Here is a 27,463-nt window from a genome sequence, read left to right as displayed (position 1 = left end):
TTGCTGGGTACAGTTCTTCCACATGGCCTAAAAATCTGATGTTTGATTTTAATTCCTTTATGAAAACACTCTCTATTTTTATGATGCAAATATACATGGGTGTTGGGGGGAGTAACAAAAAAAGACCTCAGTTATTCACATCTTCATGGGACTACATTATTGTGACCATGATAATTAATTTTAGATGTCAACTTGAGGGGATTAAAGAATATTCAGATAGTTGGTAAAGCACTATTTCTGGGTGTCTGAGGGTATTTCCAGAAGAGACTGGCATGTGAATCCATGGGCTGAGTAAGGAAGATATGCCCTCTCCCAGAAGCTGGGACCCACTTCTTCTCCTACCCTGAGACATCAGAACTCCAGGTTATCAGGCTTTTGGACTCAGAGATTTGTACCAGTTTCCCACCCCAACCCCTTGGATTCGCAGGACTTTGACTTCAGATTGAGAGTTTTACCATCAATTTCCCTGGTTCTCAGGCCTCTTCCCAATCTAACACCTAAACATTGGATTGCATTCAAGTTAATCCACCCAATATATCATTCTGCTTACTCCCCAAGGCACGTCTGTCTCCTTATTGACACAGGCATGTCAGGCCTCTTGCTTGGACTGAGAGTTAGACCAATGGCCTCCCTGATTCTGAAGCTTTCAAGTTTGGACCAAGCCATGCTATAGCTTCCCTGGTTCTCCAGATTGCAGATAGTCTATCATGGACTCCTCAGTCTCCATAGTCATGTGAGCCAATGCCCCTAAGAAATTCTCTCTTCTCTTATTTCCTTGAGCAGTGGTTCATAGTTCTCCTTGAAGAGGTCCTTCACATCCCTTATAAGATGTATTCCTAGGTATTTTTATTCTTTCTGTAGCCATTGTGAATGGTAGTTCACTCATGATTTGGCCCTCTGTTTGTCTATTGTTGGTGTATAGGAATACTTGTGAGTTTTGCACATTGAGTTTGTATCCTGAGACTTTGCTGAAGTTGTTTATCAGCTTAAGGAGATTTTGGGCAGAGATGATGGGGTTCTCTAAATATACAATCATGTCGTCTCTCTGCAAACAGAGACAATTTGACTTCCTCTCTTCATATTTGAATACGCTTTATTTCTTTCTCTTGCCTGATTGTCCTGACCAGAACTTCCAACACTATGTTGAAGAAGAGTGGTGAGAGGGCATCTTTGTATTGGGCCGGTTTTCAAAGGGAAAGCTTCCAGCTTTTGCTCATTCAGTATGATATTGGCTAGGGGTTTGTCATAAATAGCTCTTATTATTTTGAGATACGTTCTCTCAATACCTAGATTATTGAGAGTTTTTAGCATGAAGTGGTGTTGAATTTTGTTGAAGGCCTTTTCTGCATCTATTGAGATAATCATGTGGTTTTTGTCATTGGTTCTGTTTATGTGTTGGATTACTTTTACTGATTTGCATATGTTGAACCAGCCTTGCATCCCAGTGATGAAGCCGGCATGATCGTAGTGGATAAGCTTTTTGATGTGTTGCTGGATTTGGTTTGCCAGTATTTTATTGAGAATTTTTCGCATCGATGTTCATCAGGGATATTGGCCTGAAATTTTCTTTTTTTCTTTCTTTTTTTTTTGTCTCTGCCATGTTTTGGTATCAGGATGATGCTGGCTTCATAAAATGAGTTAGGGAGGAGTCCCTCTTTTTTCTATCATTTGGAATAGTTTCAGAAGGAATGGTACAAGCTCCTTTTTGTACCTCTGGTAGAATTTGGCTGTGAATCTGTCTGGTCCTGGGTGTTTTTTGGTTGGTAGGCTATTAATTACTGCCTCAATTTCAGAACTTGTTATTGGTCTATTCAATGATTCAACTTCTTCCTGGTTTAGTCTTGGGAAGGGTGTATGTGTCCAGGAATTTATCCATTTCTTCTGGATTTTCTAGTTTATTTGCCTAGAGGTGTTTATAGTATTCTCTGATGGTAGTTTGTATTTCTGTGGGATCAGTGGTGGTATCTCCTTTATCATTTTTTATTGTGTCTATTTGATTATTCTCTTTTCTTCTTCATTAGTCTGGCTCACAGTCTATCTATTTTGTTATTCTCTTCCAAAAGCCAAAATTCTCCTGGATTCACTGATGTTTTTGAGGGTTTTTTTCATGTCTCTGTGTCCTTCAGTTATACCTAATGTAGATGATGGGTTGATGGGTGCAGTAAACCACCATGGCACATGTATACCTGTATAACAAACCTGCATGTTCTGCACATGTATCCCAGAACTTTAATAATAAAATCCCCTCTCCTCTCAATCTCTCTCTCTCTCTCGTTTCTGTCTTTGAAGAACCTTGACTAATACAATGGCTATTTCCTAAAGATAGGCTTAGAGAGAAGCCCAAAAAATAAATCATTACACAGTGAGGGGTATTTAGAATAGTTATTCTGGGCAACCATACTTCAAGGAGTAAAGGGAACCGTGGGATGGGATTAGATCTCAGAGCCTTGATAGTCAGGCAGAAGAGTTTAGGATTTACATGAGCAGAAGAATGGTTTTATTCAAAGGTGGATTTTTGTAAGATTAGTCTTGAGAACCTTGATACCAGCATATGGTGTGTGTTCAATAAATAGTTGGTAAACTAATGGAATGGGAAAGGATTGAGGGTAGGAAGGGGACAAAGTGGCTATTGCAGAAATTCAGGCCTAGGATGACAGAGGATGTCTCCTCCCACACTATCACTTCCCGTGTTAAAAGTCATTGTGTGATATGATGACAAGGATTTATTAGGCATCTGCTGTATATTACTATAGCCATTTATGAAAATTTCTGCAGTGCTTATTTTACTGGGAAGTAACATTCATCCCTTGGCCAGATGCATTACAGTAGATACTCTTTTTTGTTTTTACATATATTTCTTACCCCTTGCCAGACACACAGTAGGTGTTTAATCAGCATCCACTAAATGTATGTCATGTAAGACTTGATGCCTTCAATGAGTACTTGAGAATGTTTATTTACTTATTCCTGCCCTTGTGAATGTTTACTTACTTATTCCTGCCCTTACTTATTCCTGCCCTTGTGCCTGGAACTGGTGGGCTGGAAAAGGGGGGAGGGGTAGTTGTGGGCTGGTGTTTTTAAACTTTATCTTTCAGGCTGGTCTGTTCTAATGATTTTGGTCTTTCTTATACAAATACCACTTTTAACATTGCAATGCATGCTATATTCAGACAGTGAGTAGTTTTGAGAATTTAAATCCTGAAAAGACCAATGGAGACCCCATGGGATTATGACTTGCACAGAAGAGATTTGGTAATTTAAAATTGTTTCAACATTGTTAGGACTTTGTTTTGAGATACAGAGTAGCAACAGAGACTGCATGGGTAGGAAGGTAGTAAGAGGCCGAGGCAGGAGTTAAAAAGCACTCTGTGCCCCATTTAATAAAGTGCGTTATAGCCAGTGCCACAAATTTGATTTGAACAATTTCTATTTTTCCCAGCAAAGATGTTATTACAGGTCACTCATTTCCATAAGTGAGAGCACATTTCTGGTGTATACTACACTGACAGATGGCTAGAAGACCTCTCTTTCATGATCCCAGGCTGGATAAAAAAGCAATTTACTATCTATAGAACTGTGGGTACACTGGTAATGGAAGAGAATCATTCTTATACAAATAACTCAGTGTTTGAATCTGAACTATCAAATGAATCTGAGCTATAGCCAAATCAATTTGATAAACCATCAGAATATGATTGTACTGGCTCCAGTCTGCAAAGGCAATGCATTAAATTTTCCCCACAGGAAACTGTTTCCCAAAGAAACAGCAATTGCTCGATTGCTTAAAAAAAACAACCTTGAGTGAGTTCAGAATATCAGGTAAAAACTCAGATGGCTGCTGATGTTCAAGGTCAAGACTCACAAGGGGGAAATGAGGATGCCGAGCTGCTCCTCTGAAGCTTGTTTGTGTGCGGCTGGCTTTCTCTGCATCTGTCTTTCTTTGCAATGGAACAGTGCACCCGTGCACCCCAAGGTGTTCAGAAGTTCCCTATTCTTCACTCAACTAGAAATTTTGTCTTCAGGAAAGGAACTATCATCAGTTTGAGTGTGTGCTCCTTAGTTTTCTTAGAATTCCTTGCATATATCCATTGGGGAAAAAGGCCTGAGCCAGTGAGGGGGGAAGATTCACCACAGTTGGCTTGTGGAGGAGATATTTGGGAGACTGAGCAAGGATTCTCAATTCCCATCAGTTTCACTAGCAGCATCAGTTTCACTAGGAAGATTTTAGAGATACAAGTTATCAGGCCTCAACCCTGACCTACTGTATCAAAAATGCTAAAGGTAGGGGCTGGGTGTTATGACTCACGCCTGTAATTCCAGTGCTTTGGGAGTCCAAGGCAGGAGAATCACTTGAGGCCAGGAGTTTGAGATCAGCCTTGGCAATGTAGTGAGACCCTGTCTCTACAACAATAACAGAAATGGCCAGGTGTGGTGGTGCACGCTTGTAGTCCCAGCTACTCAGAAGGCCGAGGCAGGAGGATCGCTAGAGTTCAGGAGTTTAAGGCTGCTGTGAGCTATGATGGCACCACCGTACTCCAGCATGAGTGATTTAAAAAATCCCCAAACACCCCCTCCCCCCCACACCAAAACCCATCCAACTCTGAAGATGCTGCTCTAGGGCAGCTGAGAACCACTCGCAGCTGAGGTGGCTCATAGCTGAGTCTACACTGGGAATTGCCCTCAGCTGACTTACTCCTCCCCAGGAGTTTGGCTCCTCCCCAGGGACAGCCTGCACCCAGTGATTCTTGATATGGAGGACTTGCCCCTTACCTTAATTCAGTACAACTTTGAAGGACCGCCTTAACTCCAGATCTCCCCATGGGATCAGCTGAGCCTTTTGCTGCAAATGCATTACCCTGATTCTGCTTCCATCAAGCATTCTCTGTACATTCTGAGAGCACCCTCCAGTAAACCTCCTGCATGCAGATATATCACAGTCTTTTTGTGTGTGTGTGGGAGTGGGGACAGCAATCTGACCCAAGGTACAGTCAAGGTCAGCATGATCTGCACCTACTGTGATCTGAATAGCCTACGCATAGTCCTATTCTCACCTCTCACCTCGTCACCTGAGTGGGCTGGTCTACTGGACACCTGCACAAGCACCTCTCAGGCCAGGCTTTAGATGGTTTAGTGTATCTGGTTGCAGAAGTGGGATGTGGAATAGGTTATTCGTCTTCTTGCATCTCAAGTCAGTAGGAGGAGAGGCTTGAAGAACATCTATGGACTAACCTGAAAGCCCCAGAAAGGGTGGCTTGATGTTAAGGTGAACAATTCTTTTGGCCCCAGAGGGAGGAGAGGAAATTAGCAATTGTAGGCCGGGCTTCCAGCCAGGATCCTGCACTGAGGTGAATATATGTGGGAATGTATTACCACTCTCTACCTTTTTAAGTCATGGAGAGTGCTTCCTAATTCCATGGAATTTCTGTAAATTTTATTCACTTAATTCTAGACAGATGTGTTCCTGTGGTAAGATAGATAAAACAATGGGCCTATAACTTGAGGACCATGCAGAATTGCTTCCGATGCTTTCACAGAGGCTCTCTTCTTGTCTGCATTCACAGTGGGGCTGTATTCTTATGAGATACATTGTGCAGTGTCTTAGCCTGGAATCTGCTTGTGCAACCTCAGGAGATGTTCTTCTGTGCCATGTTTATGTAACATTGACTGGTGTTCTTAGACTGGGAGGCTGGTGTTAATAGTTATTTTCCTCTCTATTTTAACTCACAACCAGTTGCAGGGGGCCTCACCGAATAACTTTTAGATGTTGAATTAAACGTATTTATGGCAACATGTTATGGTAGGAACACATGGAATGGGAGGCAGAAGACCTAGTTTCTGGTCCAGACTCTGCCCCTTCTAGTTGCAGTGTGATCTTGAACAGATCACTTCCCTCCTCTGGTTCTGATTTCTTCAGCTGGATAATGAAGGAGTGCGGGGATCTCATCCAACTTCACTATTCTCAGGAGCAGGTAGTAGGTTAAGATGCTATAGATTCAATATTGTACTTGGTACAGGTCACATATGGAAACCCACCCATCACTTAAATATTCTTCCATGAACAGATAGAGATGCCTACTTAGGAACATTCAACACTTTTAGGGCTTTTTGCTAAGTGAAACTGACATGCTGCTATTGTGGGGGTCAAAGACATCAAAAGTACTTGTCAAAATTCATTTGTCTCCCAAGCACTCTAAGAACAGGGAACATGAACTAAGCAGTACAAGTTTTGAGTATTTTGTATACTTGAGTGCACTTGAGTCCGTGGACTATATGCCCAACACTCCCCATTTGTTAGCCCTGGGTCCTTCCTTGTACTTCATAGATATATCATGACTTGATATATTAAGATGTATATTTAATGTATTGCCTGACTCCTCTCTATCCTCACCCCCAATAAGAATATAAGCTTTCTATGAGGAAGAACTTTCCTTTGTTCCCTGCATGGCACAGGATCAGTCCTGCTTAAAAATGTATTTGATGAGTGAAAAAATATGTGTTTGTGTTTTATGCTTCAAAAAATATTAGGAAATAGGTATTTTTTGGCCGTTTTTTAGGTGAGGAAACTGAGGCTTAGAGAGGTAAGAATGGATCTAAACCAAGGAAGTCTGCTCTATATCTCTGCTTTAATCACACTGATACTCCATTTGCATAGGTTGCCTATCTCAAGCCAGGCAGTCTCAAATAATCTTTGAACATGGTCAGGATGATAAATCTACCCCAAAGTGTATATTTATTTCTTCAAAGCAGCAGAATCTCACGTACGGATCACAACACACCCTTTATCATTACTAATAAATATTCAAAATTCTGACTTTCCATACCAGGTCTAATTCTAGAGGTATACAGGCTCCAGCCTGAAGGAGAATATTAGCTATTTGGTGAAGACAAAAGTGACGCATATAGATGGTTGGTGGGTAGGTGGGTAGATAACCACACATGGTAGCTTATGCCAACTGCCAAATAAGACGTTCAGGTGGGTGGCTCCTAAATGCCTGACTTGACTTCAGGCAGATTACGTAAGGATCCTTTAGTAAAATTGTAGATTTATTAACATGCTTATCTATTTCTCTGCTCACCATTCCTTCTTGTACCTCATTCTCTCCTTTTGGGTTCCTTTCTTCATTCTTGAAGTACTTTCTTCAGTAAATGTAGTAGGTCTTGCTTAGAGGCCAGGAACACATTTTTAAAAAGCCTTTTTGTGATTGTGATGCAGATTGTCCCCCCACCAAAGAAGCCATAAAGGCCATGAGAGCCACGGGAAGAAGTCACTGATGGCAAGGTTGTCAGAGAGACTTGTGGAGGTAGAACTTTGGAATGATCTTTGATGGAAGGGGAAGTGTAGGCAAGAAGAGAAGATGGGAATGCCACTTTTGGAGGGAAAGATGGAAGTAAGGAAATGACAAGAGGAGAGGTGCTGATGCAGGGCTATGAGGCACAGAGTGTATCCCAAGGGATTTGGAAAGAGGATCCGAAAATAATGTATATATAGGTCTCATTGGATTGAAGGAAGCTCCTGGGTGTTGAGGATGATGGAGAATTGTGCTTTCCTTTCCAGGGAAGAGACACATAGTCAAGTGGTTGTGGGTCTGTACCATGAATTAGATCAGTTTAAATCCCTGCTGTAACTCTTGTATAACCTTGAGTGAGTGAATTAACCTCTCCAGGGAAGCCAGTTTTTGCTTCTGTAAAATGGGAATAAGAGGTCCTACCATAGGGGTTGATTATAAGGATTAAACAAGAAAATGCATCTTAGCTTCTTAGAACATCATCTGACACTCTGTGCATGCTCATTACATGTTATTATTAGTGTTGCTTTTTTATGGAGAGTTAGACCTTGGATAAGCCTTAAATTGTCTCTCTAAATCTTGGCAGATGACATGAATAAAAATTGAACTTGATGGCCAGTCCTGCCTTGGAAGCTTCTCCCCTAGCTCCAGAGAGTTGACTTCTAACTTACACAAACTGAGCTCTTACATACAGAAATGGGGAAAGCTACTCACAGAATGACTGGTCCAGAGGCTCCGTGGAAAACATCATTAGGCAATTCTTCTAAATTATTATTATCGCTTAGATTCCTGGGGATGGGGTTGAGGAAAGAAGAAGGAAAACACAAAGCCACATAAATATTGCTGTTAAAGGAGCCATTTCCCTTTAAATGGGCTGGAAGAACAGTCAGGGCTACTTACAGCTCATCTAGTTGGGTTCCATTGAATGCACAGTTGTGTATTTTTTGAATCCCATTCTTATTCAGCCATCTGAAATACAAGGCCTATTAAAAAACCAATAATCTCAGATTCAAACAATACAGGGGTTTCATAATTGGAAGCACTGAGCAAGGGCAGACAGCACAGGTTAGAGGCATAAAGAAAATGCCACCTTTAAAGCCTGGGGACATGGGTGGGAGGAAGACTGATTTATTGCTGTATAATCTTTTGTAACTTTTGAAGTTTGTATTATGTGCATGTATTACCTATTCAAAGGAATAAATGAAATTTAAGTTTGAAAAGGCACACTTAGGCAGAGCAGCCTGGATTCTATAACTAAGGTCTTTACACACATCATTTGTATGTAGAGAAGCAATGGGGGGAGCGACAGATCTTTCTCATCCTGAAGGACAGGAATCGTACAATTATTGAACAAGTGTTTATAAGACAGAGAAAGAACATTTTGTGTCACCTTTCTCTAAGGCCTGAAGCCTTTCACCCATGATCACCCACAGCAGCAGGCCTGGCTGTCATCAAAAGTGATCTAATTAAGTTGTCAGACAACCTGAACATCTCCTGTGACCCATAGGGACCTGGTTATTGGAGGTTTGTGGAGGTGGCTCTGGGTTAAGCCAGAAAGGAAGATAAATCAATTACAGAGAATGTGGGCTGTAGCAGGGCAAGGTGATATGAATGGGCATGGAAGGAGGTTCTGGGGGAGGTGGAGATGGGTGTAGAACAGCCATCCTGATTGTGCTAAGAAGGTCAGTGAGCAGGGTTCCCTGGACAGTGGAGCCCAAGGACACCTTGGGCTACAGCTCTGCCTTGCTCTGTTCCTGAGTGGATCTGAAAGCAAAAACAGATACCAAGGTCAGGAGAGCTTAGCCCAAAGAGCCTCTGACCACCTGTTCCTGTTTTGCTGTCAGGTTCTTTACCCTGTCTGGCTTAGTGGGTTTGCAAATAACACTGTTCAGAAAACTGACCCAGAGAAGCTCCTGTGTGTCCAGGACTCTTTCCTGGCCTGCCATGGACAGCCAGAAAACACTTAAAGTCACAGCAGAACAACTGTATGTCTTTTTCCTCCTCTTGAAAACTAATTAGCTAAAGAAATCCAGACAGGGGCAATGTAAATCTTTTAAAACATCCACAACCAGTTGGTGGGTTCTGATGGCAAAGAAGTTGCTATGCACCCCCATGCCATTTGAGAAAGCTTCTCCCAGGCACATCCGGACTCCTGACTGTTGCAGGATAGTGGAAGTTGCTGGGGCAGCTGTGGGATGTGGACCCCTGGGGGATTTGGATCAAATACAGCATTCAGCAAACTTTTTCTGTAAAGGGCCTGATAATAAAGTTTAGGTTTTATGGGCCAAAAGGCAAAAATAAAAAATATTATGTAAGTGCTTTAGGTACTTATAAAACAATTTCCACAATTTTTTATTGACCAAATTCATAGTGTAATAATTTTTTTTTTTTTTGTAATATAGGTCTAATATTAAGAGAATTTTTACTGGGGGATAACATTTTGCTTAACTTAGATCCAATGTTAGTGTTTCCTGTCTTAGCTCATGAGCTGGATTTGGCCACTGGGTTATATGTAGTTGGCTGATCCTTAATCCATACAGGCTCCACCTATTTGCCTGTCGATTAGATAATTGATATTTCTTGCATATAACTGTTCTGTAAATCGATGTTGCTATAATCAAATAAAACATAAACTAATTTTAAATAATTATTGTATTCAAATATCCCTTTGTCTTTATGGATTATCTCAATCAACAGATACCATCATGTGGGGAGGAGGATGGTATTTCATGCTATCAACAGTGGATCATCACACACATAAAAATTTATGTTCAGAACTGCTGTCCTTGGGTTTACGTTAGTCTGTGGGAATCTAAAACTAGTAACAAAGGGAAACCGACATTTATTACACGCACCCCTGGTCTCTTAAGAGAGGAAGTACCTATATGAAAACCAGATGATGATGATGATGATGACTACAACAACCTGGGCAGAGCATCGATTAAGGAATAACTGCATCACAGGCTTATCTTAACCCTTTTGTGTCCTTGGGAACGAGGCCAGTGTGCTCACTCAGCAGAGGCTCAGGAAGCTACAGAAGCACACTCTGCTCTCACCCTAAAGAGTAGAGGTGCTGGGGACTTGGCCCTTTAAAACTCATTGAGGGGCAGGCAAGGGAGATGGGCTGACTGAGGAACAGAGGAAACATGTATGAAGCAGGCCTCTCCTGAGGCCAGAGTGTGCTGGGAGCTGTCATGCATGTCACCTCATTTTATTTCTTCTGAATTAGGACATTCTCCTGGCTGGCCATAGCTGGGTGCTTTCCCCATTCAGGCACTCTGCTTACCTGGGCTCAGTGCGGGTTGGGAAGGGCTCAGAAGCCTCTACATAGTGGGTTTTTATTGCTCACTTCTCTGATTCACTAGGCTAGTGTCTGATAATTCTTCATTGCTGGTTGCTTTAAAAATATATTTACTTTTAGAACAGGACCTCAGAATTTTTTTCTACTTTCAGTTTCAGGGGAGCATGTACAGGTTTTTTACATAGGTAGTCTGCATGTCATGGGGTTTGGTGTACAAATAATTCCATCACCTAGGTGATAAGTGTAGTACCCAATAGATATTTTTTCTGATCCTCTCGCTCCTCCCTCAAGTAGGCCCCAGTGTCTGTTGTTCCCTTCCTAGAATCCATGTGTTCTCATTGTTTAGTTCTTACTTATAAGAGAGAACATGTGGTATTTAGTTTTCTGTTCCTGTGTTAGTTTGCTTAGAATATCTATCCATGTTGCTGCAAAGGATATGATCTTGTTCTTTTTTATAGCTGTGTAGTATTCCCAGAATTTTGAAAATGGCTATCCATAGAATACTTTGACAGTCATCAGTGCCGTTTGCCATGCTTTTTTTTTTTTTTCTGAGTGTGCGTAAATGTCCCCATAGGAAGAAAGCACCCCTGCATCGAAGCTGCTAAACTAGAAATGATTGGAGACTTAAGTTGTGTTAAGTATGAATTACATGATTTTATTGTCTATGGATTAAAGGACAGCCAAAATAAGAACAATAGATACTGTTTCCACAAAAGTGAATTTATCCTTTAGAGAGATGTTTGAGAAACATTCACTCTTTAAAGAAAACTCCTTTCCTGAAAAGTATGTTCCTAAATTCTGAGAAATTAGGGTCCATGAACAGGAGTTAGGAAAAAGCAGACAGGATCTATATGTTTCTTTTGTAGCTTTGAGTTTGCAAAGCTATGTCAGAAGTTCTTATTTCCTCGGGTTCTTTGCCTCTACTTGGGGAGAGTTGAGACCAGGTCACTTAAAGTGCTTTGCCTTCTGTCTTACGGCTGGACAAAAAAATCCGGTCAGTGATACTGTGAGAGCAATATAAACACACTATGCAAAGCTACAAGAATGATATGAGCACACTCCCACTTAATTATATATTTTCTATAAAAAATTGAATAAGTTTGCCACATTATAACATTTATTTTAAGTCTCTGTATTTAAAATGAACATAGATGAACATATTTTAAGAAAGATCCAAATAAACATAAACATCCAGGTATAACTGATTACATTTATCACTAATCTCCCTCTGTGAAGTAGCCCAGGAATCCTTTTACTGTTATATTTGTTTCACAATCCAGCAGGTCAATACAACTCATGTATTCACTTTTCCACAAGCTCTTTGTATTGTTATTTTTTTAATTTTTATTTTTTATTTCTATTTTATTTTATTTTATTTATTTATTTTTGAGACGGAGTCTCACTCTGTTGCCCAGACTGGAGTGCAGTGATGCAATCTCGGTTCACTGCAAACTCCGCCTCCCTGGTTCAAGCGATTCCCCTGCCTCAGCCTCCTGAGTATCGGGGATTACAGACACCTGCCACCATGCCCAGCTAATTTTTTTTTTTTTTTGTATTTTTAGTAGAGATGGGGTTTCACTGTATTAGATAGGATGGTCTTAACCTCCTGACCTCGTGATCCGCCCGCCTTGGCCTCCCAAAGTGCTTGGATTACAGGCGTGAGCCATCGCGCCTGACCAATTATTTTTATTTTTATAAAAGGCAGGTAGTCTTCATCGTCTTTATTATTCTGTTCCCTCTGCATGCCCCTTGCCAACTCCCTAGCTAACTACCCTCATCTTTAAAAGCCCATTTTAAAAACATTTTCTTAGCTTGCTTTCCCTTATTTAACTCTTCCTTTAACTCTCGCATCACAGACTAGTCAGATTAAATTATTCCTTCTTTACTCTTAGAATAAGTGCTTTTTTTCCCTTTGTATATCATTCATTCTGATTGCATTTTAGTTTATTCCTTTTGCTTTCTCTTTCTCACCCTTTCTGTACCCGATCACCTCATCTCAACACACACACACACCGCCCCCAACACCCTTCACTTCAAATATCATGAGCTTACGTGAAATGATTCAGTATCACTCACCTATAGCTTTTGTTCTAATTATGTATTTTGAATACATTCCTTTGATTTAATTGTATTGTTCCCTGCATACATTCCATTTCTATGCTAATCTGTTTTCAAACTTTTTCCATTGTTCTCTGTAATTAATTTACATCAAATACAGAGCTTAGCTTTACTCATCAAAGTGTCATAATCTGTACTATTTGTTTTTTCTTTTAACAGCTGGGTCTCTGAATCATATAATTGAAGAGGGCTAAAATTCTTTATGGACTGGAATTTACCTTTTGTACATATAGGCGTATTTTAAAAACTCATACTGTTGTATTTTTTAAAAAACACAACAATGTGTGAAATCAACAAAATGCTTTTCATATCTTACAGAAGTGATTGCAGTTACTGGGTCTCCAAATGCCATTCTGTGCATCTAACTTCCATGGATCCCAGGCATACTTAGGTAGCCCATACTGTCCTATTTCTTGGCCATCCTGGTGAGTGGATAAACTGCTACAGGGGCTACTGGCATAAATGACTAGAAGCTCTTTCATTAACCACACAGAGTGCATTTAAAAGGATTTCCCAAAAGTCGGAGAGAGGAACTCAAGCTCATTAAAAAATGTGATTGTTTTAAGATAATGAGAAGTCATCTTATGCTCAGCATGGGCCTCAGCAGGAGCTGCTTGACACAGCTATGAGGGAATTGCCTTATCTTCCTGATTGGGCCTCCTTCCTGATCTTTTTCTTGGGGCAACAAAAGCCTTACCAGGCAATAACTAGCTTTATTGATGCATGAGTTATTCTGTCCTTTGGAACAGATGTTGTATCACAGGGGACCATCATTCAAACAGCAACTTTAAATACTTGAATCACACCACAGAATCATAAATTATTAACATGACTCCACATTGTGATTCTGAAATGTAAAGACGAGAGAAAAACGCAGAACCGGAGAGTGATTTAAGTGGAGAAATGTCAAAGTTACCCAAACACAAAAGGAGCATCCAATTATGAGAAAGAGATCACTAAATGAAAAATCAAATATTACTCTGTTGGATTTATTTTTCCCCTTACTTACAGAATCACACTTTCAAAACTCAGCCCCATGAAAGAATTTCTTTCAATTGTGTGGATGTTTATGTTATCTTGAATGTCTCTAGAAGAAAGTACAGACAAATAAGATATTTACATCAGCTCTACTCATGTAACCTTCCAACATTTAGTTTAATTGGCATGATGTGGTCTTTAGCTGAGGTAATGTATTAATATAATTAGTTGTTGTTAAGAAGATGGTCAGCTCATCAGCTCAAAGTTTGGAGAAAAAATTGTCTCTAATTTATCTTTAGTATGTTCTTACAAATGGAATTGCAGACATTCAGTGTCTTTTTTTTTCTTTCTTTTTTATTTGAGACAGGGTCTTTTGCTCTGTCACCCAGGCTGGAGTGCAGTGGTGCCATCACAACTCACTGTAGCCTCAACCTCCCAGGCTCAAGTGATCCTGCCACCTCAGCCTCTGGAATAGCTGGGACTACCTGTGTGCACCACCATGCCCAGCTGATTTTTGTATTTTTTCATAAAGTCAGGGTTTCACCATGTTGCCCAGGCTTGTCTCAAACCCTTGTGCTTAAGTGATCCGTCTGCCTTGGCTTCCCGAAGTGCTGGATTATAGCCATTGGTCAGTGTGTGTGGCCCGCTTTTTTCTTCTGGAGGTTTTCTTAAATAATTTCACTTTAATGTAACAACACTTAAGTTGACCTTTCACCTCCTGTCTAACTTCTTTGGTTATCTTAGTTGGGCCTTCTCCTCATGTCAACCCCCTTCTTACAACTAGTTTCCTTCTGACTATTTTCCTTGGGTCTCCGAATGGTTTTATCATTGATTTTTATTTTTCTGAATGAAAGGATGAGGAAAGTCTCATTTTCTGTTTGTATTCCTTATTTCCCCCATCAATCTTCCCTGTTAGGTCTGATCTAACATGTAGAAGTAAATATGGAAGTAACAGCTCTAGAAGTAATGTAGTGAACAGCTTGGAACAATTTGAGAAATTCTGAAAGATTTTCATATTTTCCTCTTTCTCTTCTCCCTCCCTGCTTAGCTCCTTCCTCTCTCCTTAACTCCTTACACCCCTTCCACATCTCTTCCTTTTGGATCTGTCCATATTCTTACAATTTCACTATTGGAAATAATTGCCATTATATGCTACCTTTCCTCTTCCTTTTTCAAAATACAAATACCTTGGGAAAAGGCAAACACAGCCTGTCATTAACTCTTTAATGTGAATGTGTTAGATAGTTTCTTTGTGCCCAGGGCAGCATAGAAATTCTGGAAAGAAGAGGAGAGGATGCTGGCATACAGGGGGTGTTGTGTATGTATGTGGAGGGCAGTAATTAAAGCACCAAATAGTGAAAAAATGAGCAACTTTTTGATTTTGCTATATGCTGGTTTTGTGAACAATACTCTTATTGAGGGGTCTGTCAATTTCCTCCAAACTGATATTGACTGGCCTGCAGGCAAAATCAAGGACCTCACTTCTGGCCTCCCTATATTTGCTAACTCAGAGCAATGCTTTTGGAGGTTGTAGATGACACAACGCATATTAAAGACTCAGATGGCCGTTGGGCAAGACAGATACTGAGTAAACAGTTGGTAGTCACTCAAGGAAAAAACTTACAGTAAAACCTTTTGGAAAGAATGAATCTTGTGAACATCTGGAAGGTGCTTAATACCTGTGTTGGATATTAACCTAGAGAGAAACAAAATGAGAGTTAGTGAAAATGAATGGCTCTAACAGTTGTTAGAGCAAGAACTTTCCAGAATGAAAATTTTGAACCATCAGAAAAAACCTACGAGAAAATCCCATATATACCTGAACTATGCTCATGTTTTCTATTTTAAGGTTCATTCCAGGGTCTTAAAAGCTGTTGATTCCTTAGAGAAAAGAAACTTACACTTCAGTCACAAGAGGATTAGGATGCCACAGTATACATTAAAACAAAGTAAAGATTGATAAGTTAATCTGACCCTAAAGCAACTTCCAACTAGTAACAACATTTCTTAAATTTTCCCTTATTTCATCCTACTTGTTGGAAAACTCTCTTCTCCACTCCAAGTGATTCTCTTGGGATTACAGCATGAGATTCCATGCCCTGTGACCCTAGGGTATGCATGTGACCTAAGTTGGGTCAATCAGACTCTCTCCTGGGAAGTGGTTAGAGGTTGGTTAGAGCTTCTGCTGTCATTACCCTTAAGAGATGGTATTAAATTTCTATGGCTGAAAATTTCAGACCTACCCTGGATCCTTCCCAAGGTCTGGCTGTATTGGCCTGGCTTCCCCAGAAAGCAGAACCTGAGAAGGCTAGCTATGGGTAATATAGTTGATAGCATGTTTTCAGAGCATTCAGGACAGGGAGTGAAACTGGGAAAGAGGTGAAGCTAAGCAATACTACCACTACTGGTGATTAGTTCCTAATCCCAAGGACTTGATTTAGGATATTTAAAAAATGGACCTCAGAACTGTTGATCTGAGTGAGGGAGAGTAGTGAGGGAAGGATGTGTCCATAGAACTCCTATTTCCTCTTGGTGAAAGGTGACACTATGGTGTTAATTCCTCACTTATGGCTTGCACATTTGTAAGCACCCAGTGAGTTCCTGATGGGCATCTCTCACAGTGGTGCCCGAGAAGCCCCAGAGTAGGAAGTGAGAGGTCTACGAGGATAGGCTGGGTGTCATCCAGTTGCACTTGAATGAAGTTGGATGAAATTTGGGTGGAACTGGCTGCCACAACAATGGCGAGGGTTTTTAGAGGCACACACAAATTATTGGACACATTATTCTTTGTCATTTCCCTCACTCCTGTGAGTTACCTGAAATCCTACTACCTCTCTACTCCCGTTTCCCTTTTCTGTATGTGACTTACTTAAGCTGAAGGTGGTGATAGTTGCATGCAACCTAAAGAACCCTCATTGATATATTCATCATTGTGAAGGGCCGTATGTCCTTTTGAGGTTATGACTCAAGAAGATTTGTTGCCTTGTTCTCTGCTTCTGTATTTAGAGAGGAAGTGAATGCAGTCTGTGGGTTCTCAGTGATGGTTCTCAGATTTGTTTTTTCTTTTTTCCTCTCTTGATTCCCTAATGTCCACATAGAAGCTGTCTTGGGCAATTCTTCTTTTAATTACTTCAAAAGACCTTGAGTTGGTCTCCCTTTGCTTTTTATCCAGGAAAAGAGGTTCTTTTCTGAAGGATTTTTTGTGTTGTTAATGTGCTTAAAAATTATATACAGAAAAATAAACTCTTTTTCAGCGTAGAGGTCTATGAGGGTAAGACAAATACATATAGCTCTATAACCATGAGCTCAATACAGACATAGAATAGTGCCACCACTTTCTAAATTCCCTTGTGTTTTCCCTTTGTAGTTCATCTCTTCATCTACTTCATTTCCCTGGCAACCACCGATCAGTTTTCTGTTTCTATAATTTTGCCTTTTCCAAAATGTTACTTCAATGGAATCATCTATGATGTCCCCTACTACAGCCCAAAGATGCTGTCCACACCACACAGCCACTGCCAGGGCAGTGGGGAGGGGTGGTGTCAGTGATTCAGGACTGTCTTTTCTATCTTCAGTGCCTCTTTCAGTAATAGAAACTTAAAACCAGGTACTGTGAGTGCTCACCTGATTTTTAGTTCTCATGAAGGTTTTTTTTTTTCTATGTAGAGAGCTGTTAATTTTGTGTCTTTGCACGGGGGACAATTGGTGGAGCTTTCTATTCACCCACTTGCTCTGTCTCTATCAGTGGAATCATCTAGAATGTAACTTTTGGGTCTGGCTTCTTTCACTTAGCCTAACTCCCTATTTCTCTTTCTTCTTTCACAGCAAAGCTTCTAGAAAGAGTTGTCTGCACATGCTGTCTTCATTTTCTCATAACCGATTGATCTTCAACCTGCTCCAATCTATTTTCATCGTAACTCGTAATTGAAACTGTGATTGTCATACCAAAGTCTACAAATTCACTAACTACCAAATGTAACATTTTATTAGCCTCTCTGGATCATTTAGTATTTTTTTTCCAGACTCTTTTCTATTGGTTTCTGTCATTTTGCACTCTTTTGTTTCTGCTCCTTCTCCTATTACTCCTTTTTAGCATTCTTTGTTTTTTTTGTTTTTTTTTTTTTTTGAGACAGAGTCTTGCTCTGTCACCCAGGCTGGAGTGCAGTGGCCGGATCTCAGCTCACTGCAAGCTCCGCCTCCCGGGTTTACGCCATTCTCCTGCCTCAGCCTCCCGAGTAGCTGGGACTATAGGCGCCCACCACCTCGCCTGGCTAGTTTTTTTTTTTTTTTTTTTTTGTATTTTTTAGTAGAGACGGGGTTTCACTGTGTTAGCCAGGATGGTCTCGATCTCCTGACCTTGTGATCCGCCCGTCTCGGCCTCCCAAAGTGCTGGGATTACAGGCTTGAGCCACCGCACCCGGCCAGCATTCTTTGTTGATTCCTTTTCCTCTGTTTGTAGTCTGGGCCTTTTGTTTATCTTCTCTATAGTCTCACTACTTGCTACCTGTGATTTTAAGTAGTATCAATAGTGTAACTCCTAGATTCATACTTGCTCTCTGACCTCGCTAGTCTATTGCTAATTAAAGCTTACTTTGCATATCCTCCTGAATGTCTCATTGACATAGCCAACTAAACTTGTTCCCCTCATTATCATCTCCACCAAATGGCTTCTTCACAATTATTCTCCATAGATAGAATTGCCATCCATCAATTTTAATCTGACAGTTAAAGTTGGCTTGGCTGCTTCTTTCTCACGTTCCGATATCCAGCCCATCTCAAAGTCCTCTTAGATTCCATTTCCAAAATATGTCTTGGCTCTATGCAATTTTGTCCATCTCCACTGACACCATTCCCAAAAGACCCTCTGAATGTCTGCAATATTATCCTCCTCTTCTTTTCCAATGCATTCTCCATACAGGACTCTGGGCATTCTTTTCAAAAATGTGAATCAGATTGTTTTACTCCTTTGCTGTTAAGGCTTTAGTTCTTTCCCATAAAACTTAGAGTAAAATTTATACTCCTTACTGCCTACTCTTGCACCTTTATATTATGCTATTTCCCCAGTGTGTGTTAGCCCCTGTGGCTTCCTCTCAGTTCCTCAACTATATTAAGTTCTTTCCTTTCTCCAGATATTTGCATGTACTTTCTCTAGAAGGCTAACCATCCATTCTTCACCTGGCCAACTTCAACTCACCCTTCAGAGTTTAGTTACACATGTCATTTCTTCAGAGAGGAGCACCATATATTCTAATCTAAATTAGGGCCCCTGATTTATTCTCAGTATAACTGCATCTGTTTTAGCACTCCTCAAAACTGAGCCATATATTATTTTGTATTATTTATCCAATGTCTGCCTCTTCAACCAGATTGTGAATCATATGACGGCAAGATTCATGGTTTTCCTGAAAACCCAATGTTGGCACAGTAGTTGACGCATATAATGTGCTCAATGTTTGCCAAGCTCTTTATGCCAGGTAGTATGCTATGTGTTGTCAAGAGATGAACTCACAAGGAATTATTCACTGCCTGTGTTTATTACAGCTTACTCATTCAACGTTATATGGGTAGCAACGTCCCCATCTCTCTTAGTGAATGAATAAGTTTTATATAATTGAAAGAATGAAGAATTCATGATTGCTCAATAATAAAGTTACAAGTGCATCATTTAACATCAATTGCGTGAGCTTCCATAGCCACTGTACTTATGGAATATCTATAGATATCTGTAGATGCACATTGAGATCTTTGGTCTTTATAGGAAAGAAAACACACTGCAAAAAATGACTAAAATTATTCCAGTAGTGCTGAGTTTAAGGCACTTAAAAAGATCTAGTGACCATCTAGTGAGATGGATTATTGGTGATGATTCTGTAGCTGAGACTCTCTATAACCCCAAGATAATACAGGAAATGGAGTTCGGATGAACACTTAGTTTTCAATTCATTTTTCTCCTCTGATCAATAAATTCATGTCTGATGGAGGCTGGAAGTGGGTAATCAGCTAGGAACTGTATGTCTCAATGGGTTTGCTTTTGTCAAGTGACTATTTGCTGCAAAATTATTTTGATTCACTCAACCGTGGTTTATCTTCAAAAAACAGTTAAAGGCCTGAGGGTAAAATGTCAGTGAATTTAAGTTCTGCAAATGGGTCTTTTAAAGAAAGGTAACTGACTCAGAGTTTTCCCTCTCTACAGTCAGTTTTACATTCTAAGCTGGTGTTAGCGTCTTTCATGTCTGATTGTCCTTAATCTTTAGATTGTAATAATGAAAGTGAGCTTCTCTCCCATCAGGATAAACTTAGTGGGGTCCTGTAATTGCTGGGAACCATTCTCACCTATTGTGCCATAGGATAATATGCTTGCCTTTCATAAACAGGTGATCCTGAGACTCTGAGGCTCATTGTCCTAAACATCATTAATGCTTTTATTAAGCTTCAGCAGTGTTGATGGGCTCTTATTTTTTCTTGAGTTAACAGGGTCTGTGTTTGCTTGTGTTGCAGTGGTCTATGTGCCATCCTTCCAATAAAATCTCTATTTTATCCAAGGAGGAAGCCAGAGACAATGTGCTGGTTTCAGGGAGTTTGTGAGTGAGTTAAGACTAGCACAGGTGAAACACTCAGAATGGTCTAGTGGCAAACTGTCTGCTGCTGATTGTGAATGCCTTATGAGTTCAGAGAAGGGGCTGGAGGAACAATATGGGCTGGAGTACCCAAGAACTGCTTATAGGAAGAGGAAAAAAGTCAGATGTCTTAGAAAGTACAGAGCCTTTTGGCCTAAACTAAGAGTAGCAACTGTGCATATCCAGACCACACAAGGTGGATGAAAGGACAGGAAGCAGAGAAAAATAAAATTAAAAGGCAGGGAGGAGGCAGGATTCCAGAAAATTTAAAGCTAGATAAAAAAGCATGGTAAATAAGCCATGGGCTTGATGGGCAAGCATTAGAGGCCACTTTATGGGGTTGCAAGGGGAAGCAAGAAGACTTGAGGGTTCCCTGAGCAGAGGTGGCCCATGTTTTCACCAGCCCATTACCTCAGGACTTCATAGCAGTAATCAGACCAAACTGATGGTGGTTGAGAACCAACAGTGGAGATGAATACTTAAACTACTGGAGTAAGAAAAGTAAGCCAGGAAAAAGGACAAGACATCCTGTCTTATCACATATGTCAACCAAGAATACATGTTTTTTTTTAAACCTCTGTTCCATACCAAATCTATCATGGCATGGAATGATCAATTCTGAGACTGTGTGAAACAGCTCTTTCTTAGTCTAGGACTTAAGTTCAGCCACAGAGTTCATGCTATGGCTTGAGTGGATCATTGGGATGCTTTAGGCAAATTTGATTAAGGGAGAGGATGCTGCCAGTTGCATGTCCAGTTTATCCTTTTTGCCAAAGCACATTTCCTAGTAACCAAGGCTGAGGGTTTGAAGTTGAACTCTTTTCTCTACCTACTAATTGGTTTCCTATGATACAGGATTTGTTTGCTTTTAAGCCATTTGATTCTTTTATTCTTTTACATTTTTAATTACATTTTTAAAGTCTCTTTCATAGAGTTGAAGTTGACTCCTTCCTCCTGACCATTCTGAGAGAAGTTAGGGCAATGATGGATAAGACTAGAAAGAGTGGGCTGAGCTTAATTATATACAGTTGATTCTCATTATCCACAGCAGTATGTTCTAAAAGTCACCTCAAACACGGAATTAGTGAATCACTGGCCCCATGGGAAATTCAGGGTTCGATTCCTATGAGCCTTTGGTGGCAAAATTTTTGTCATGGCTTGATCAATATACAACCTGGTTTTATGTGTGTTTCTATTTAAAGTTACCTTATTTAATATTTGTTGATTCATTAACACAACTCATGTTCTGGAGTATATAACTTGTGTCTGAAGGAAGCTTATCTAACATATATATTTTTGGCACATCACAGCCTTCTTGAATTTAGGAACCCTAGACAGCACTTCAGCACTACACATGGAGGCCATTTTAAACAATGACATCACCAACAAAAAGCACAAACATGGGGATAAAAGGCCCTAGATAGACCATGCAAAGGACACTTGCTTTTCAGCATGACAACCAAAACAAGGTGGCAGGATGCAGAGTCGTTCAACCTCAGTTGGGAACCTATGGCAAGACACTGAAATTTTTGTCTTTCTGCACAAGCACCTGTCCAAGAATAATGCAAAAGTGTTTCAAGTATTGATTTTGGGTTGCAAATACATTTTAGCAGTAGATTAATTAGCAAATACAGAATCTGCAAATAATGAGGATCAACTGTATATGAAGAGTCCCTACTTTACGAGGCTTGCTAATACTGATATTTCTATTAATTACAGATCCTTCTTAACTGGGAATTTGTATGTCTATATACAACATAATAAAAGATGCTAACATATGCTTTCTGAATCATTAAATAAACATTGGGCTAGGTATAGCATCACAGAATCGTGGAGTTACATGGCAGAGCATGTAAGAAGGTGTATGGAAAAGGTCTTCAATGTAAGGTTTAGAGACCCTGGGTTCCAGTGGTCTCCCTAGCTACTGGATAATACCAAACAGTTCACTTATCTTTTCAGAGTCTCAGTTTCTCTCTGTAAAATGATTTTGTTTAAGAAATTATGTGAGATAGTAGGAGAGCCTGGTTTCGTGCCTTTTCAATCTCATGGTTTCAAAACTAGAACTATTTAATTCTCATATTTAACTGGAACTCTTTGTCTCAGTCTCCATGGAAACCAAACTCTGTAGTAATCAGGGGAAATTTAAGGAGCTTAAGGGTAACATTTCCTAGAGGTCAGTCCTATCGGCTTGGCTGCAGATTCTGTTCAGACCTAGCATCCTAGATTTGCAATCAGCCTCTGTTTTTGAGCAGGGCATGTAGCATAGCTTCAAAGGTTATAGCTCTGGTGCCAGATGGTCTGGTTTCAAGTTCTCCTGGCCTTATCATTTTTTAAGAGGTGTAGCCTTAGGGGTTCATTGAAGTCCCCAGGGCTCAGATCTCTTATATTTTACACAGGGAAATAAGATTTACCTTGTAGGAAAACTTAGCCCCACATCCAGGAACTGTTACTGCTATGGTCATGCTCCAGCCTTATATTCCAGTCGCCATATCTGAGACTCTGATTTCCTCCATCCACTAGGACCTGGGTCGTGTCTTATATCTCCCTAGTTCTCTTGGGTGCCGAAATGCTGTTTCCTTACCTGAGTCCCTGGGGGACCTGCATGACACTTGAGTGGGCTGGTCTATTACCTTCTACCTGAGACTCCTTGAGCTCTGCTGAAAACATTGGAAGCCACAGTGGACTTTCCCAGATTCCTCCTGCCCTTGTTCTCTAATTGCCTTCTGCTTCCTTCTGATAAACCTACCTGGATCAACCTTTTTACCTGTCTCGCTCTGTTTAGCCTCTGGCTCCTGGCTTTTCTGATCAGGATCATACTATCACTTAGAGGTTTGTTGAAGTTAAGGAAAATTACTACCCAGAGTTGATAAATTAAAGATGACTTACACAATTTTTTTTTTTTTTTTAAAAAGACAAGTGATCTAAATTTGTGGAGTTTTTCTACGACAAATGGCTGTCAGAAATAACAGTACAAAGCAGATATTTTCTAATTAGACACACGTGATTTGTCTTGTTAAGTTAAAGGTGATATATGAATGAGGAGGAAGGCAATAGGATTCGAAAAAAAAATCTGTGCTATGGATAAAGCATTGGGAAAAATGTATGGAAATTGTTAGTTTGTTGCTGAAAGTGATGTATGCCATTATGTATGAGAACTCTCATAGTATATATTTTAAACATAAGGAAATGCAATTTTCTAACCAATTTGTTTTTCATGGAGTTTTGAATGCTTTCATTAAAAATATAAAAAATTCAACATTTTTCCAGGTAGTTTCCAGGTACTAGTAAAATTCAGTTAGTGTATTTTTTCCCTAATGTCAGTCAGAACATCTGACTGACGTTAAGGAAAAAATATACTAGCTGAATTTTACAAAAGTATTTACATAAAAGGGGTATAAACACTAAGTTTGATGACTCAGCAAGTATATGTACGGAGCTGTCCTTCCATTGGATCTACCTATTTTAGTGAAGTTTTGTTCTCAGCTTTGACAGCCGTTAAAATCTAATATTACAATGACCTCTAAAACTAAGGATTAAAAAAAAAGAAGCACATCCCATGAAATTTCTTTCTCTAAAATATTGTTATTATATTTAGTGAGAGCACAACAGGCTTTTGTGCTATGTGAAATGGTATATAAGAGAAGATGAAAATGTCAAAGCATATTATTCATCTTGATTTCATTCTTTAAAATATTTTTGTGTATGGTAATGCACACAAGACTGCAGTCATATGTGTATCTACTTTATCAATAAACTTATTTGGGGACATATGCTTTGTTTGTGTGTTTGTCCGCTGATGGGGTGAGGAGTCAGGATCATACTGTCTAGTGTATAGGATACTTTGCTTGGGAAGAGAAGCCTGTGATTCTAAAGAGCTGCCAGGTGGAAATGGGTGGAAATGGTAATAGATATGTGCTGTTCTGTTCTGGAAAGTAGATACAGGATTCATAATAATAATGGTCAACATTTATTGAACACTTCCTATGTACCAGGTACCGCACCAAGCACTTACTATTGATTATTTAATGTATTCCTCTCCATTACCTTAGGAGACAGGTACCGTTACCATCCTCATATTAGAGTTGAGGATGCTCAGTTGACAGAAGTCCAGTAGCTTTCTCAAAGCCACATAAGGAGAAGCAGAGCTAGGGGCTGAATTTAGATCTTTCTTAATGTAATGTGTGGGTACTTATTGTTGTCTTACCTTAAAGACAGATTCTAATTCATTATGAGAGTTGCCCAAGAAGAAATTGATTGTACCGATAAGCATGTGGTTCCCTATCTATGCAACCATAGAGTTACTATGTCCAAGTAACTGTATTGAAGGGTTTAGGAGGGCCTTGGACTCCATAAGCTCTAAGATGCCTTCCAACTTAGAAACTGAGCATTTCTCTAGAAATGATATTTCCAGAAGTACAAACACTTTGTGTTTGGATGAAATGCTACAATGGTCAAATACGTTTGGGGAATTCTGGGTTAATAAGTTAATAACGTTAATTAAGCAGCTTCTTTCCTGCAGGATTCTCAGACTTCACCATGATATTATTTATGATAAATTTCCAAGAGAAGGACATAGTATGCTTGCTTTCCCCAAACATACTGACTTTGGACTTCCACTTCATTATATAGTATATCCTGAGTTTGGTGTTTCCTAGTTCAACCTTGGAAGCTCTGCTAAAAGCTAAAGCATTCATGCCAACTTCTTTTACTGTAGACTAATTCTTCCAAAAGGCTATTCTATTAGGACATGATTGGTAAACTCTCTCTTAGGACGTGTTCCATCAGTCAGCACACTCCATTCTTCTACCATGATGTACATCAGAAAGTTCACAGTACACAAAGTCAGAACTGTATTGGTGAAAGGGCAGACTATGTCCAGTGAACTTTGGTTTACTCTCCACCAGCAAGTTTGTACATTTTAGGACGGACCTCTTAGATTATAACTAGGGAAGGTAAAGCAAGGGACTCTGTATAACTACGCTAGGGTTGTAAATGATATCAGTCACAGGGTCAGTTTCCTACCCCTAGTCCAACAATTAACTTCTACATATAACCAGATTATGGTAACAAGAATCATGGCAAACTAAGTCAAAAGGGAACTAAACCTAGGAGAAATCTTTGAGAAAATGGCCTGACTTGAATGTAAAAAAATAAATAAATGAAAGTTTGTGATGGGCTACCGTGTAGCTGTCACTATTGATGTTGTTTGTGCTTTTAACTTGGAGCAAGCTATAGGATACCTCCATGGCTAAGGCAGAGCTCAGTGTAGCCAATGTCATAGTTGGAGTTTTCCCTGAGACACAACGGTAGAAGAAATGTCACATTCCAGGCTTCTGGAAACCAGTTACACAATTCTTAACCTCTCATGCACATTGGGCAGTGTGGAGAGTTAAATTCGGGAGAGACTTTGTGAGAAGGGTTTCTGGAGAAAGCTGTAGATTTTTCCTTTCATATTCCTGTACCATGGAAAGGGTGGGGGCTGCTTGCTTCTTCACTTAGGTTGAAAGAGGAACTTTAAAAAGATCATGCGGAAAGTTTCATAGCTGCCCGCTCCAGCTTGGGGAACACAGTGACCAGTGTCTGAATTTGGACTGAGCGAGAGGCTGGCTAAAGTGGCAATAGACCAGAACGCTGCTAACTGAAAAGCAGCCACACTACTAGAGGTCACAAATCTGACCCAGAGTTTTCTCCTAAGAAAAAAAGACTTGAAAATAAACTTGCCTTATTATTTGTGTAGCACGTACCTGACAAAGGTATTTCATATGATCTCATTTGACTTTACAGTAGGCTTCTAAGGTGAGCATACTTATGATTGCCATTTTACTGTTAAGAGAGGCAAGGCTCAGAGAGAGTAACTGACCTGCTCAAAATCTCTAGATCTGAGCCAGAAATAATAATGGTTAATACTAACCTATTTCATTGCTACAAGCTAGACACCCATTGTAAATGCCTTACCTGTATGAAAGTCATTTAATCCTGCCCATAACCCTATGAAGAAGGTACTATTACAAGCTCTATTTTATGGATAAGAAAACTGAGGCTTGGAGAGGTCAAATTATTATAGCTTGTCTGGTAGAAAGTAGAACAGATGGAACCTGAACCCAGGCACTCTGACTCCCCTGCCTCTTAGTGATGTTGCTTCCAACATACTGCATTGACTGTATAAGAACTTTTAAAACCTAAAGATATCTCTGGGTGAGATTCACAGCTAACAGAGTTGCCAAGCAGCAACCTTTTGAGACCTTCTTGATTGCTGATGTTAGAATAACTTTAATCAAAGTACCAATTTGTGGCAAGCAATTACTTTTAAATTACATAAGGGAGTTGCAAAAGAGTTAATAGTTTAAACAGTTTGCACACCCTTCCCACAACTCATTTCTAATATTAATTATTTAGAAAGCTATTTCTTAGGTACACTTGAACTTAGCCCAAGAAGATGATCACAAATTCCAAGTGGCAAACATATTAATAAGGTGTCAATATTGTGCTCTGAGCACTGGGCACACTGACGTTGGCTTCATCCACATTCTATATGTCTCTAGCTGTGCTGTGTTGGAATGCAGGATTAACTGGGTTGGAATCTGACATTCCTGCTTTCAGTTCCCAATTCTATCAACTCTGTAATCTCTGAGTTTCAAAGACCTCGTCTGTAGATTGGGAAAAATGCATCCCTCACTGTTTTAGAAGATTGGAAGGTAACTTGTGTAAACAGAATGCTTAGTTCAGAGTCTGCCATCTAGTAGATGCTCAGTAAGCTCAGTGTCCCTAGGCCTTCTTCCTCAGTATAATTTCTTTTTTATTATTAATATACTTTAAGTTCTAGGGTACATGTGCACAACGTGCAGGTTTGTTACATATGTATACATGTGCCATGTTGCTGTGCTGCACCCATTAACCCCAGTATAATTTCTTAATCCCATTTTGTAAGTTCAGGGAATTCAGTCACCATTTCTGAACCTCAAGCTTCTTATCTGTAAAATGGAGCCACCAGTAAAAATTTCACAGGTCTTTTGTAAGACTAGTTAATTAATACAAAGTGAAAGTGCTTTCTGCATTATGATTTGTTACTCATACCCATATCATCCAGCAATGCCTTAATACAACTAGCAGTGCTTGCATTTGTTCATTGCTTTTAAGTTTCAACATGTTCCCACACCCAGTTT

General features: G+C 39.9%; 1 protein-coding gene across 2 annotated transcripts in view; it reads right to left on the bottom strand.

Annotated features, from left to right (window-relative positions):
* The window catches only part of FSHR (follicle stimulating hormone receptor), a 186,573-nt gene that overhangs the window by 12,757 nt on the left and 146,353 nt on the right, over positions 1-27,463 (bottom strand). The window contains exons 5-8 of one of the 2 annotated variants that reach the window (XM_010371753.2): positions 15,308-15,379; positions 13,715-13,792; positions 8,187-8,255; positions 8,001-8,075 (exon numbers count right to left, since the gene is read on the bottom strand). In XM_010371753.2, coding sequence (XP_010370055.1) covers positions 8,001-8,075; positions 8,187-8,255; positions 13,715-13,792; positions 15,308-15,379 — 294 coding nt within the window. The remainder of the gene's footprint in view (positions 1-8,000; positions 8,076-8,186; positions 8,256-13,714; positions 13,793-15,307; positions 15,380-27,463) is intronic. The other variant, XM_010371754.2, reaches the window with a different exon arrangement.

This window comes from Rhinopithecus roxellana, chromosome 17 (assembly GCF_007565055.1).
Source record: "Rhinopithecus roxellana isolate Shanxi Qingling chromosome 17, ASM756505v1, whole genome shotgun sequence".
Lineage (NCBI taxonomy): Eukaryota > Metazoa > Chordata > Mammalia > Primates > Cercopithecidae > Rhinopithecus > Rhinopithecus roxellana.
Note: the sequence above shows the minus strand (reverse complement) of the source record. Positions and strands in the feature narration are given on the sequence as shown.